The sequence below is a fragment of the Macadamia integrifolia genome, chromosome 3 (genome assembly GCF_013358625.1).
Source record: "Macadamia integrifolia cultivar HAES 741 chromosome 3, SCU_Mint_v3, whole genome shotgun sequence".
NCBI lineage: Eukaryota > Viridiplantae > Streptophyta > Magnoliopsida > Proteales > Proteaceae > Macadamia > Macadamia integrifolia.
The window spans coordinates 1,393,047-1,408,775 of NC_056559.1; the positions used below are offsets into that span (position 1 = coordinate 1,393,047).

At 37.0% G+C, this 15,729-nt stretch overlaps 1 protein-coding gene across 1 annotated transcript; it reads right to left on the bottom strand.

The window, feature by feature from the left end:
* Nucleotides 1-1,035: 1,035 nt before the first annotated feature.
* On the bottom strand, nt 1,036-11,454 carry LOC122074078 (alpha-glucan water dikinase 2-like). The gene is made up of 11 exons (XM_042638901.1): nt 11,342-11,454; nt 10,913-11,126; nt 10,653-10,756; nt 10,448-10,568; nt 9,663-9,788; nt 8,194-8,304; nt 7,438-7,536; nt 4,012-4,185; nt 3,663-3,755; nt 2,591-2,709; nt 1,036-1,638 (listed from the first exon to the last, which is right to left on the bottom strand). The coding sequence occupies exons 1-11, from the start codon at nt 11,437-11,439 to the stop codon at nt 1,599-1,601; spliced, it is 1,299 nt and encodes a 432-aa protein (XP_042494835.1). The 5' UTR covers nt 11,440-11,454; the 3' UTR covers nt 1,036-1,598.
* Between the last annotated feature and the right edge of the window lie 4,275 nt (nt 11,455-15,729).

Sequence of the window (15,729 nt, forward strand, 5' to 3'; positions counted from 1 at the left end):
GAGAATTGCGTTTGAGAGAGATCGCTTCACTAGGCCTTGTGAGTTGGGACTTAAGAGCATGCTTCATAGTATCGGTATCAGATCGGTCTGCATCGGCCAATACCGATAATTGATCGATCTGAATCAATTATCAGTATCATTTTAGAGGGGTAAATTTGTAAAAAATAAAATCATACTTTTTACGAAACGTAAGCACAAAAATGACTGATCTGATCTGATCCAGATTGATATTAAATCGGTATTGAAAATGATAACTAAATCCTTGTCCATTGGTTCTGCGAAAGCATTGCTTGTCGTACGAGAGCTTTTCCTGGGGGCTATGATCGCTACCATGTAACACCTTTTTTTTCTAAAAAAAAAAAAAATTAATGACAACTAGATCCTTGATTGAAATTCAAGAAGAAAAAAAAAAGTGCCCTGAGTCCGAAAAACAAAACGATTAATACCTTGACGGTCCCAATCCTGACCTTTCCGAACCTATTCCTCAGATCCATCCAATATGGTCCGATCCAAACCATTTTAAAATGATATCGGCCCTAATCGATCCCATGAACCTTGGCCCCGGTACATCTTATGCACTAGTTCTCATGGCGTCTGGATCCTCTTAAATCCCAACCACTAGGACGATCGGTGAGGTCCAACGGTTGGGAGGACACACACCCCAACCATTGGATGCCTAATTGGTTGGAGAAGATCTGCATCAACATTTGATAAGTAGATAGGATTCCTTTTCATAAAGCCTATGGACCATAAAGTGATCCCACAGTTGGGGCGACCTCGAGACGTGCCTAGATCCTCTTAGCCATGGAATCACTCTATGATCCATGGGTTCTACGGAGAGGATCCGAGTCCTTTAATAAGCCCCACCATATGGAACGTTTACCCCGTCGGTGTATATAACTCCATTTATTTTGCCATAGTTAAATCTTAAGCCGTGTTTGATATACATATTTTCGGAATAAGTTTTGAATTTTAAAAAAAAAAAAAAAAAAAAAAAAAAAAAAAAAAAAGCTAAAAGAGAGAGAGAGAGAAATGTTTGATTTCAAAATGGGAAAAAGGAATACCAAAGATCGTGTGACCTCTAAATCAACACATGAGTTAATGAGGGGGCACATATGGGCATCAATAGAGGTGGGTGTTTTTTAGATTTTCCCATCCTCCGTCTCTGGGCATAGCAGTGCATGACCGAGGCACGTTCATTTCCCCTTTCAGAATATATTATTCATCCAGAATCTATTCTAAGTAAATATTTTACAACAAAGAAAACAAAATCCATAGGACTAAAAACGTTCAAATCAAATGCATGAAACCACGTTGCTTACAAGTCCTGTTGGCAAATTATTGGAATTCCCACCTTCCCTGTTATTACAACACTTGATTTTTTTTTTCTTTTTTGGGTAAAAGTACAACACTTGATGCTGCTACCACTAGATTTGTGGCCTAGTTTGAACTACATATACTTCTCCATGCTTCACAACCCCCCCTATGTCCTGGGGAAAACGGTATAAATTTTCAATGATAATTCCCACTTCTGCAATTTTTGAGAAAAATGAACGTTGGAAGCTTTTATCAACAATTAGCCGATCACAAGAGTAATCCTACACGATCTCTTCCTCTTTATCCATTATCATTATCACACTAACATCAGGCACATCTAATTAGTATATAAAGTAAAAATACCAAACCCAACAAATTTGTGTAGGAAGTGAAACCAATACACAATACAGGGAAATTTTTTTTTTTTTAAACAAAAGGAAGTGCAATCAAACAACCACAACAAAAGGATATGCGTGGTTCGACAAGGTATCAACATCCATGGTAAGACGAGAAATGTCTTCATTACCAATGGACAAGAGGGTTACAATCTCTCTTCCTCATGCCTCTTTGTTTACAAATAATTCCCCTAATCTTGATAATCCCCATAACTACCAATTTAAAGGAAAAATAAAGAGATTCAAATACCGAAATTACCCGTAAATACAAGACATAAATCCTCAACAATCTGGACATCCTAAATACCTATTACTCTTGTCCAAACTTAGGTTCCGGAGCCATGTCACACTTATTCGGTAGCATATCTCACAGTATTGAAGTGGAAGTAACAAGATTAGCCAGAGAAAAGTGGATGATACTAGACCTGGTAATAGAGAAGTCGATGAAGTTGGAGTCTTACCACTATCATACCTCTAAAAATTCACTCTAATTCATCATTTGATATGAAACAAGAGAACTATAGAATTGCCACAAGTGAAGGGGTTCTTGTGCAGATCAGATAACAGAGATCTTTTGATGTGGACAGTTTTGGGACCGGGAGATCTAGGGCCTGTTGGTCCAATGACACTCTTTTTTGGTTTGTTTTTCTTAGGGGTGTGGGTTGTGCCTACTTTAATGATATTGTGTATTCCTATTCATGAAATAATAGAATCTCTTTTCAACACAAGATATTTCAGTGCATTCTAACTATTCTATTTCCTTTCAATAACACAAGACAGACAATAAGCGAAAACAGAAGAATGCTATATTCAGTAACGCAAGACAGAGTCTGACAGATGATAAGCGAAACAGAAGAATGCTATACATATCCACAAACCTGTCATAAAGCCCAGCACCTGCATAACCTTCCAAGTCCTCACCGTTGGAGTCTGATCTGAATATGAGGGACTGTTTTTTAATAAATAAGCCTATATGCTTGCTGGGATAACCAACAACCTGAGAGTCAGTACCACATTGAAAAGTCAGAACACACTTTAGATGGTGCTTTGAACAACTATTGTAATTCCCTGCTTTACAATTATCAATGATATTTTTCTGCAACTGTTGATAAAACTTCCGTCCTCATCAATATGTCTCAAAACTTTGCTGAATCCATTTTGTTTCATATGCTAGGTTTCAAATCTTCATATCAGAGAACAGATGGGAAAACCGCAGTTTAGCTGATCAGGCCAGATAATGGTCGAATCGGTGGGATTGGCCAGGACTGGGTGGATTGGTGCCATCCTTATCCCAAGATGGATTGGCTAACACACCCCAACTGATCCCAAGATTTAAAACCTTGATGATAGAACTCAATATCTCCATTGTTAGGAACGTAATTTAAATATCAAACTGTAGAGTTTAGGCCGGGCCTCGGCGCAATAGTAAGGTTGCTCCATTGAGAATTGGTGGGAGCCTCGTGCTACCCCCTTTTTATTTATATATCGAACTATGAAGGGAATGTGTAACTATAAGCATGAGGTGAATAAGGAAGAAAGATGGCCGCGCTCCATAACATGGCCTTGGCCTTGTGTTGTAGACATGTGGCATAGCAAGACTATCACCATCTGGCTCAGAATGTGATGCCAATATTCAGCCGGCTCAGAACCTACAAGTTACTTTCCTATGCCACATACATAAACACCACCAACAGTGTTTTGAATATTGAACATGCATCATGCTTATTTTATATACACTTCAGTCTTATAAAGTTCTTATTCCAATACTTTCCTAACTTCATAATACTTTTCCATTAGTTCGAAACATTTCGGCAAAATTTTCCTGAAATTCCTGTTACCACGCAGGGAAAAAATTCAAAAATTCAAAAAACTCCTCTATCTATCTATCTATTTATTAAACTTTGAAATTAAGATACGAAAAATATGAGGATATCAATGCACTGGACTTACAATAGGGGATTTCAAGTCAGACTTCTTGGTAATGAAGCTCATGGCTCGCCCAGGATAGGCACCCACCAGGGTTTCTCCTAAGCCCTTGACAATCTGTTGTGTCAGCAGCAAAGGGGAAATGGGAAACAATGGTTTACAATGATTAAAGCAATCCAGAGGGCAGACCTCGGTGCAACAGTCAGGTTGCTCCATTGCGACCTAGTGGTTGTGGGTTCGAGTCTAGAAACAGCCTCTCCGTGAAGCGGGGTAAGGCTGTCTACACTATGACCCTCCCCAGACCCCACAGTGGTGGGAGCCTAGTACACTTGTTACACCGTTTTAATGATTTGAAGCAATCCAACAAGCTTACCTCAGTGTAAATCTCTGATGTGTCTCCGGTTAAGGGATTTCTTGTATGGATGACAAAAGCATAGTCAGCACAAATTACTTCTTGAACCAATACGGCCATGCAATGGTGATCATGATTCACCTTAGCTTTTCTACAACTAATATATGCTCTTTCGTTCCACTTTGAAGCCGAAACCTGAAATGTAAAGATAAAAACAAAATGCCTTGATAACAGATCACTGTCCCTCAGCATAATGAAAGGCAAAATTTTTGCAGGTTATTATAAAAGATCATCTTTCCATGCAGAAGGGAATATGTTCTATATGGGAACTTCATGCATAGAGCTTTCTAACTGAAAGGCAAGCACCCAAGCCAAATGCTCAGATATATTTCTAGGGACACTTCAAGGGCCCGTTTGATAATGTTTCTGCCGTTTCTGTTTCAAGAAACGGCAGAAACATAAATTTCCGTTTCTAGAAACAGAAACGGAATTGAAGGTGTTTGATAAGTCATGTTTTTAGAAGTCGATAGTAACCAATGAAAAAATGGCCACAAGTCGTTTCCAGAAACGGCGAAACAAGTTCTGTTTCGCTTGGGTCGTTTTTTGAATCATAAATAAGTAAAAATTTCTATTTCTATTTCTGAAAATAAGTGAAACGAAACAGTTTTATCAAACGCTTTTTACTCCGTTTCTGCTGTTTTTGGAAACAGAAATGACAGAAACGCGTTTCTTGAAACGTTATCAAACGGGCCCTTGGAATATGAGCTGTCCCCGTATCCTACACTTCACTTTTAATTACAAAATTCTGTATCTGACCCATAGTCATGATGTATCCCACTATTTTTTTTTTTTTTTTTTGGGGTAGAAATATATCCCATATCCCACTATTACAGATATACAGAAGAGTAGAAGGTGCATATTATTAATCAGCAAGGATACATTTCATTTTAATACACATTTTATATCAGATTATGCATTTTATTAGTCTTTGAGTTTTCTGTCTTTATCATCCAGGTGAAATTTTTTTGAACCATTAGGTTTATCAAGTCCATCAAATTTCCTTCATCCCAAACTGAGGAGCTCAAGATTAACGAACATTTCACCTTAGTGTCACCATCTATCAGGTTCTAGCTGCCCAAAACACAGAGAAAAGGCATTATAATTCATGAAATAGCCCCCCATACCCAGTTTTTTCCTCTCTCACTGCTTTGTCAAACTTGGGGCTTCAAAGTACCAAAATAAGGTGGTCCCGAAAAGTCAGTCACTCGGTATTATTCAGCGCAAAATAATTGAGATGCATTGAGCATCTCATTCTCTAAGCATTTGCCACCAATGACCCATTACGTCAGGTTTAAAGCTTTGTTATACCCTGAATTCTCAGTAATGAGAGCATTTTCTTTAACTCAAGTACTCAATTATGGCCCCTAGAAAAATGGAACCAAAGTTACAGGTGTAGAGGTTGTCATTTGCACATATATACACCTAGAAGTGGTTATGACTGTTAGAATAACTGTAAGTGTATTCTGGGAATGGCCATGTAATGTGTGTAGAATAGGAATTAGTATTATGTATGGGGGTATTCTTGTACTTACAAGTCTTTTATTTGAAAGCAATATAAAAAGACAAAAGCGAAATCATCAAATGCCCTAACTTTCTTCTTTATCAATCTCATCTTTGTCTCCTTCTTCCTCTTCAACACTTCTGCTATGATTTACATTCTTAACATCCTGTTCTGTTCCACACAACAGAACTGAACTATGACATTGTTCATTCATTACCAGAAGTTATTTAACGAAATCCATGTATATTAGATGGCCCTAGCTTCCTTTCCCATTAATCACCAAGGTGAGTCATATAATGAAAAACAGAAAGAAAACAGTTCCAAAAATCTCACACAAATGAGTTGGAAGGTTGACTTTGTATTTCAAATATGGTCTCATTATGTGAGGCCCACATAATGGGTTTAGTCACAACTCCAAGAATATATATCATTGAGAACTCGTTCAACATGAACATGTGATTGCTTAGGTATCATGAGATCATAATTCTGGGGAATAGAGAATAGTAGGGAAGATTAAAAAGCATAACATGCCATGTAAGAGATGTATGGTCAAAGAGGAACTATATGGAGCTCCGTCACTCATAAAAGACGCCTAAAATACAACACTTATATATGGACTTCCACTACTGCTACCACTCAATCCTACGATAGCTCCTTGTCTCCTACTTCCTCATATAACATTGGGTAGCTTGGTCAACACTCATCACCATTCTCAATACAATGACCACCACACATAATTAAAAACATTTCCCTTTAGGCTCACTCAATCACATATAACTACGTTTATCTCATCCTCTCCTCTGCACATACATAAGAGTTACCTTGAAATCGACAGTCGTTTTCTTCCTGCAGTCATGTAAGACCACTAGATACAACAAAACAAACCAAGATATATGTACTTTAACAAAACAAACCAAGATACATGTACTTTGGACCTTCTAGACTCGTTAATAATACTAATTTCAAATTTACATTTATGATATTGCCTTTTCTCTCACTTCTTGCTTCTCTTGTCTATTTTCAATAACAACTTGCTTCTGTTTTGTGCAAGAACATTCACATGTACTGAAGTTCTCTGAGTTCTTTCATAAATCCCTCAAACCTACTCACACCCTCTTTCAAATCCTGGCATTCCACCATCATTAACTAATTCTGGATCACTTTTACACCGTCTGGCTAGTAAAAACCTGAGAAACCGGCCAAACCATGTGAGAAACCTTTTTAATCCAACAGTTCACCATACGATCAATTCCTTGTTGAGAGTCTTGAGACCAAACAAAGCCAAGAATCCATATTCTCCATGTATTGTCAGTCTGAATTTATTCTAGTTTACATTATAAGAATGAAACATAATATCAACTACATCCATTTCATAAAACCCTAACACTGTCTCTATCTAGGAAGTAAACACTAGTTCCTCAAAATGCCATAGAACTTGATTTTAAACCTCCCACTCATTGCTATCCAGGGAAACCTTACATATAGTTGATTGAGAAGAGGTAACAGTGGCATAAAATAATGTCGATAGCTGTCCGAACCAGCAAACGGAGGCAAGAATCAAACAAGCAACAGCTAGAGCACTCAGAAATCAAACCAAAACTCAACAGGGGCGCCAGCAATAAATCAGCTTGACCACAGTGAGAAAGCGATCTACGATCAACTGTAAAATTGATGATATGCAGAAATTCTCTCTAAGTTTTAAGTCAAACTACTCTTAAGAATTGCCAAATCCTAAACTTGTCTAGATGCATCTACGAAGAATGATTTCTTTTCATAAATAAAACCCAAAAAAAATATAAAGACGACAAATCTTTGGAATAAAAAATGGAGAGCACATGGTTCATGTTTAATTAGGACGGAAGTAGTGAACTATTATGTATCCATACCTTCTTTATTGCTTGCCAAGCTTGTTTCCATCTCTCCTGACCTTCATCACCGGGCCAGGGAATCCTCAAACTTTTCATTTTGCTCCTAAGTTCACTGACCTACAAAATTTCTAAAAATAATAAATAAAATGAAAATTGAAAGACAAACAGCTAAAATATTAATGCCTGCACAAGGGTATATGTATTTTAAGTGGCAAGCTGCTTTGGATCAAGTCCATCTTTATTGAGTTGAAGAAGTACTGAACATCTGAAAAGGTGAGTTAATGAGGCACCTGTTTCCTCAGAACCAGCATACATTGAAATGCACAGTAAACAAATGCATTTTCTGCAACAAAAATTTGCATTGAAAATGCTAGGGTTTTGATTGCAGTACCATAAACAACAAACATCAACATTGATAACTAGCTTTGGAATTGTGTGTTTGTGCAAGGTGTTGAGTATCGGACTATCGTATTGGTTAACGTATCGGGAAGCTGGTTTTAAGGAACGTCTGGAGATGTATCAGAGAGATGCAAGATAAGCTAAAAATATGCATGGAAATGCTCAAGAAACACATGGACATGCCTTCTTTTTGCATTATTATGGATATGAAAATAATCGGAAAAATGGGATTCAATTGTCAACTCCTCCTATTGGAAATAGGATTGACTATGGATTCAAGCCATTGCACATGGTTTCATAAAATCCGTATGATTCTTCTGATCTGAATCAATCTGGTTTAACATTAATACAGGAGCACAATCTGATAAAAGTCACCAATGGAGGAGTAGCGCTCATTTGTAGGATTGTTTCCTGTATAGCTTGTAGTTTTGAGAGGTCACCAGCACGTACGAGTCTATTGAAACAGGAAACTTTATTTGCTAGATCCTGCAAAAACCATTTTAAATTTTGTCAAAGCTTCAATAAATTAAAATGAGAAAGTAAGCCACATGTCCAATGCAAACTAATTACTAAATTCAGATTATTCAGAATCAGATTCAATGGGTCTAATTAAATTCCCTAAACATAAAAGATATTATTTCACACGTTATTGAAGAATTTGCGTGTTCCCTGAGACGAACCTAAGGCTAAGAGTCTCGAAGTACAAAAATTATATTTGCATAAATATACTATTGATTGGTCCGAGGATAAAATGTACTTGGCCGGGCCACAGTTTAGCCAATCACAGAGCATCTGCAAATTTTATTACAAAGAAAATGACCTTGGACGGTATACGATCTTTTTGACAGCTGATACTTAGTTTGCAATGACCATAGCTATTAGGCTTAAGAACAACGATTTCCTGTATGGAAACCTCAGCATGTGAATGTAGGTTGACAGAAAACTAAATCCCCTTCTATGGAAGTTGTCCTGAATGTGGGAAGCCATTAAAAATTCCTCAAAATAAAATTTACAAAATAGAGTTCACATAAGAAAAAACTCCACTCAACTGAGCCTTATCCCAAGTAAATGGCGCCGGCAAAGAGAAACAAAAATGAGAGCATGGCCGCATGGGTCAAAGAGTCTAGTGGATCTTGATTCTGTGATACAAAGTCACAAAATCTTCCCTGAAGAAAATGATAAAAAATATCCTGAGGTTGTGATCCAGACTCATGTGGGATTACATATTGTGTATTTTTAAGGTACAGTAGTTGCAACAATATGAAAGCCAAATTAATCTAAAATCTCTTAATATGAGAGAAAACCATCTTATGAGTCCAACGCTGATCAGCTTACAAGCTACCTCTGCTTTATCAAATTATGATCTACTAAGCTTCACAACTAAAGGAAAAGCAACATCCTTTTTTCTGTCATCTAACAATTTTCCATCCATGGATAGAAGACTTGATAGCAACATATATTGAATTTAAATCCTCATAACGAGGTAGAAAACCAGCAAGTAAAATATTACTACCAAAATCAAATAGTCAGATTACAGAACCTGAATTAGCTACACATGAGAGATGTCTATGCTAGCCATTGCGTAAGTCAATCTGTTGGATTCTCAGATGAACCTTTTCAATGGTTTGGACATTGAGTTAACTATAATAAACTCACTTTCCACCTCTGAACTTGAAGAGAAATGATATATTTCCCCATATTAGCAATGTGGAAAAGACACAAGTGCACAACTATTATGTATGAAAACTGAAAAGAAACCATTAATCAGCACACAGTCAGCCTCCCAAGAAAATTCATGTAATATGGGCTAGATCATCAGCATTCATGATGAAAACGAAGAGTACCTTGTTTAGGTCTGTTAAAAGGATATTCTCGAACACACCAAATGGTGTGGCAACTGATGTTGGAACTTTTATCCATGATGGCACTTTTCCTTGTAGATATTGGATATTGCGAGATTTTGCACCAACCTGTTTGATTGAAGTTTGTAAGTCGCATGAAAATTTTATCATTTAAGTTAGCCGACGCAGTCTCACAATTTCAACTCAAAATGATCAAGTTATGAAGAGACTACCTGCAATCAAATCAAATGGAATACACAAAGTTACTAGGGAATTGTTGCTTTGGCCCTTTTCCCATTGTGGTTCCTAATGAGGTCCCAAACTTTTGTCGGTTGGTGTTGTTGTTGTATACTAGCCTTATATTTATTTTTCTATTTTCTGTAAGTTTTATTATTTGTCAAGCAAAATAAAAGGTTACTACTGATCTATCAGTTGGTGCAAAAAATGCTTCTTTTATGATTACTGCTACTAAATTTGCAAGACTAAGAACATATCAGAAATCACTTAATACTCTAGATATCAGTGCTATCTTTTAAATGCCTTCTTCCAGATATCTCGCAATAAGTCCTCATGATTTATGCATTCAGAACATAACAAAGATACTTTCCAGTCTCTTAATAAAAGTCAGGACTAAGAGTTTGGGCAGAAAACAATTGATCAATGAAATAAAAAGGCATACAAGATCAGTAAAACATATCTTCCTTGTAAGGAAATACACAACAACCAACAGCTGGAAACACATACTCTTTCTACTAAGCATAATGTGATAAATTTCTCCATTAACATACCATCTCACTTGAGAACTCCTCAACTGAAGTCGCATATTTACCACCAAAGGTCTTTTTCTTTAAAGTGACTCCACGAGGAGTGGAAGACATAACAGTGTGACCAACAGATAAATCTGAGCTACTGATATCTCTACAGGTTAACATATGAATCAAAGCAGAAGAGCAAATGAACATCAAAGATGTCATAATTGATTGAGCAGCATACCTGATTTCCAGATTTGAAAATTTCAGTTGCACTGAGATTGCTTTGCCTTCCTTCAGTCTCAGATCCCTAAGAATTCTCTGATCAAAGCATGTGGCAAAGCATACCTATATCATACTACCACAATTAAGTGTCCAGTACTGGAATCTTTAACTAAGAAGTTATGCTTCTTGTTCATCTCATATCAAATGAAAAGCATGAAGAGATTAAATTAAGAAGGCAAGTAAATGACAAAATTATTCAAGTTTTGATAGGGGTTACACCTTACTATTTCTTGCTCTAATGGAAACATGACATAGAACATCTGGCATATCAGGGGTTAACACAGCCACAACTCCATCTGGAATCTCTTCCCCTCCGGTTACCTTATTTGCAATGATAATTGTTGGTTTTCCATAGACTTTGCTCTGCACAGTAATCAGCTCATTGACAGAAGTTACAAAACCACACACCTCCACTGGGCTGATAACCTGCCAACTGCAGCAGAGACAAAACTGAGCACCATGTTGTAAAACTCAAACATCATTTTTTTGGCAATAGATTAATGGAATTATGGAATTTATTGGCACACAAGCAAGTGCGATAAGGGAAGCATGTCCCATTAATGGGTTAATTGAACATCTCAACAATTGAATAGTACGACTCTATTATTTTTGCTGCAATTAATAGTCATATTGAACCAAAATCATTACCAGCCAAGGTTTGCAATTTTTCGAAGAATAGGGTCTAGACGGTTGATAAACATGGAGAGAACAGGTGCTAAGCTTGCCCTAATTAACTCAAACATCATTTTTTTGGCAATAGATTAATGGAATTATGGAATTTATTGGCACACAAGCAAGTGCGATAAGGGAAGCATGTCCCATTAATGGGTTAATTGAACATCTCAACAATTGAATAGTACGACTCTATTATTTTTGCTGCAATTAATAGTCATATTGAACCAAAATCATTACCAGCCAAGGTTTGCAATTTTTCGAAGAATAGGGTCTAGACGGTTGATAAACATGGAGAGAACAGGTGCTAAGCTTGCCCTAATTAATTCCTCCGTGAAAATCTCAATCTGAACAAAGGATGGAAAAAAGATAATCAGATTAAACATTCCAATATGAAGGCCATGCACTACAATTCTAGCATTCATATAGCTGCCCAAGTTGAAGAACATACTGCGCACTTCTCCACACCAAGTAAATGACCAAGATACTGTGCACTTGGCTGGATAATTTTCTGGTAATGCTCGGCCCTATCAGCAAGTACCAACCTAATTCGATCAAGCACAGATTTTGTTTGTAATGCCCATTGTACATTGTTTGGTTTGTATGATTCACAGACACGATACCAGTCCTTCCATAGCACCATTACCAAAAAAAAAAAAAAATCCAGTGTTAGCTTTGGAACTCAAAACACTTTGGAAATCAATTAAGGGATGAGATAAACATAGGAGTTCAAAAAACAAATCAAATTCTGCAGTACTGGAAGTGTGCAACATACATAAACCTATTTAGGAAAGAGAAGAAGAAGAGAACCCACCAGAAGGGGGGGGAAGAAGAGTAATCCCAACATAGATCTTTATTTATTGCATATTTAAATAATATGATTTTCATCATGTTTCCATCAGATATTGCTCTTTCTGTGCACCCAGTATCTCCAGAAGCATTATGTGAAGCTTTACTTCAAATGTGTTATAGTCCTAATATCATCAAATGTGGAGGATGCGTGGATTTTCTTTGCTTGACTTCATTGATGAAAGTTCAATTTCTGAGGTAGTATAGCAACATTCTGGTTGCTTTTCCTTGCTGTGGGTAGTAGTTACATTGAAAGAGAGAGTAGCAGTAGAGGTGCTTACCGCTTGAAATTGGAACTTGTGTATGAGTATGTCAGAGTTTAGCTAAATTCACAAGAAATCATCTGAGGTGTTGGCATTCAATTGAAAAAGAAGAGGACAGAGCCCTTGATGCATAGATCATATTCTATATTTTGAAAGGATGTCTATTTTGTTAGGATTGGGAATTTTATTAACTTAAGATGTATTTACCACTAGAATAATAGGAACGTAAGCATTAAATACATCTCCAGTAGTTTATTATGAATGTTCCTCCTGCAGAGGTCATCTATCAGTCTAGAGTTTTTCTATATTTTTTCCTCCTCATAGGCCTTTCTTCCATGTACTGGAGGCAAGGTTAAGGGATTTATGAGTCTATGCAATAAGAGAAAATAGTAAGTGACATAAGCTTGAGAATAGTGTAAAGACAAGAACATGGTTGGGTAATAAATTTAGATTTTATGAACTCTCTTTTCTTCTCTAATCCATGAGCAATTTCCTGATAATCGTTGTGCTCAATACAAACAGCATGATGCTACAATCATGAAAGGTGTGAGGACCTGTATTTGGTAATAATCATGTTAATCCACCATCCAACTTTATTTGGTAGATATTGCACATGCTTTGAGTTCTTCTGTTTCAGTGCAGTTGCTCAGCATCAAGCCTCCTCAATTCTTCCCCACCTCCCCGCCCTCCCCCCCTTCAGTTTCAGTGCAGTTGCTCAGCCTCAAGCCTCCTCAATTCTTCCCCACCTCCCAACCCCCCTCCCAAAAAAAAAAAGTCTGACATACCAATGAGAATGACAAAAACCTTCCAAAAGAAGAGAGAATAACAAGCCAGCAACCTGAAAGCATTAAGGCTACCCACAAGGTGTCCACTAGTTAGCTGATGTTACCTTGATGACAATGCCAAGTTGTCAAATCACAAACGAAACAAAATCTTGGCTTGATGTGGAAATGTATAGGCTTTGTGTCAGAGAGAGGACCGTCATGTTGTCCCCAATCTTTCATGACTGGGGAAAGGGCACTCTTTCAGAAAACCACACCTAAAACATATGACAACCCCCAGTCCACAAGTGAGTTAGTTCTGCCAGGGTCTATCCATCCATCTCCAACTGAATAACCAGTCTCTCCTACACCAATCGTTACCTATCTCCCATCTCCATGGCTCTCGAACACCCAGGGAGGCTTGTTTCCCTACTTGCCAGTTGCCAAAGAACATCTATTCGTCGGGATGCTAACTGCTGATCTCAGGTTCTGCTGTGCTTAAGGGGTTTAGCACCGAAATGTTTTCAGTAGAGGAGCATCCAAGGATGAGCATTACATAATTTCTGACCACCTCCGTTGAGAGAATAACATACCAGAAACCTGAAAGTCTTAAGGCTACCAGAAGGCATCCACAAGTTACCAAATGCTACCTTGATGACAATGACAACTATCACAAACATAGTTTTTAAGGCGGTAAGGCGACGGAGGCGTTTGAGGGCCTTTCGGAGGGCTTTAGCAATAAGGCGGGGCATAAAGCGTCGCCTTATTGACTAAAGCGTTCTTGTGTACTTTTTTTTTATAAAACCAATCTATTTGACTCAAATCCTAGTTGAATCCTATTACTCATATGCTAAATAAATATTAAATATTTATATTCATACCAATGTAAGATATTCATCAAGAAAACAAATCAATAAAGTGAATAAACTAAGTTCATCATCAATACATCATCAATCATCAATCATCAATCATCATAACATATTAACATATAATATAAATACATAATTATGAAACAAAATTATAAATATAAAGAAAAGAAGACATAAAATCACCTTACCAGCGCCTAGGCGCTAATGCGGTCCTTTGGTAGTAAGGCAGTCCACCGACTTACGAGAAGTGTGAAAGGCGACCGCCTTATACACTAAGGCGCTATAAGGCGACGCCTTGTAGCGCCTTATGTATGAGGCGGTCGCCTTATGCACTCACTATTTTAAATGTCAAATTTAAAATTGTTTTGCCGAAGATTCCAAATTACATTTTCTCATTGGCAGGTGTATAAGTTTTGATGCACATGTGATGCATTAGATCGATTTTTTTTTTTTTTTTAAACACTATCACATCCGCAGGACCAACGACAGAATGCTTCTTGTCGTATATTTTTTTTATCCACGTATATCTTCAATCTATCATAATTACTGGAAACATTTGAAAATAGGTTATCGTGAATTAGAACTTTATAACACCATACATCGGAATATGTTATCCCGCAATGCAAGAGTTGACGCACCTTACCTTATTCGGACCAGATCATCGGTTACTATTTTTTTTTTTAAACAAATTTTAAAATTACTTGATGAAGATTCCAAATTACATATTCTAATTGGGAGGTGTATAAGGTCTGATGCACATATGATGCATAATGATGCATTGGATCAATTTTTTATTTTTTTTTTAATTTCAAAATTGAAAACAAATTTTAAAATTGCTTGATGAAGATTCCAAATTACATATTCTAATTGGGAGGTGTACAAGGTCTGATGCACATGTGATGCATTTGATCATTTTTTTTAAACAAATTTTAAAATTGCTCGATGAAGATTCCAAATTACACATTCTAATTGGGAGATGTATAAGGTCTGATGCATATGTGATGCATTGGATCAATTTTTTTTAAATAAATTTTAAAATTGCTTGATGAAGATTTCCAAATTATATATTCTCATTGGGAGGTGTATAAGTCTGATGCACATGTGATGCATTGGATCAAAAACCATATAAAAAATAAAAACCCTTACCATAAAAAAAAAGTAAATAAAAAAAAAAAAAAAAATCAGTAAAAATTGTGCCTCTCATTCTCTCTCAGTTTGCTACTTTGCCTCCAAAACACAAACCCCCAAGCCCCAACGTTCGACAATCCTTTCTTCGGCGATTTCTCCTTCTCCTCCGACAGGCTTCGGCGACATTCGGCAATCTCTGGCGATCTCCGACGAAGTGCTTTCATCTCTCTTCAGTTATGTTTTAGTTTGTATTTTTAATTTCTGGCGATCTCCGTGGCAGCCGCCTCCTTCGATTCTTCTCCTTCTCCTTCGACAGCCTTCGGCAACCTCCGGCTTCTCCTTCTCCTTCGATTCTTCTCCAGGTATATTTTAGTTTGTCTTTTAAATTTCTGATTTGTGCAATTTTTTTTTCTTTCTTCTCCCTGCTTCTTCCTTCTTCTTTTCTTCTTTCTTCTCCCTGCTTCTTCCTTCTTCGTATGATTAGTTTTTTTTTT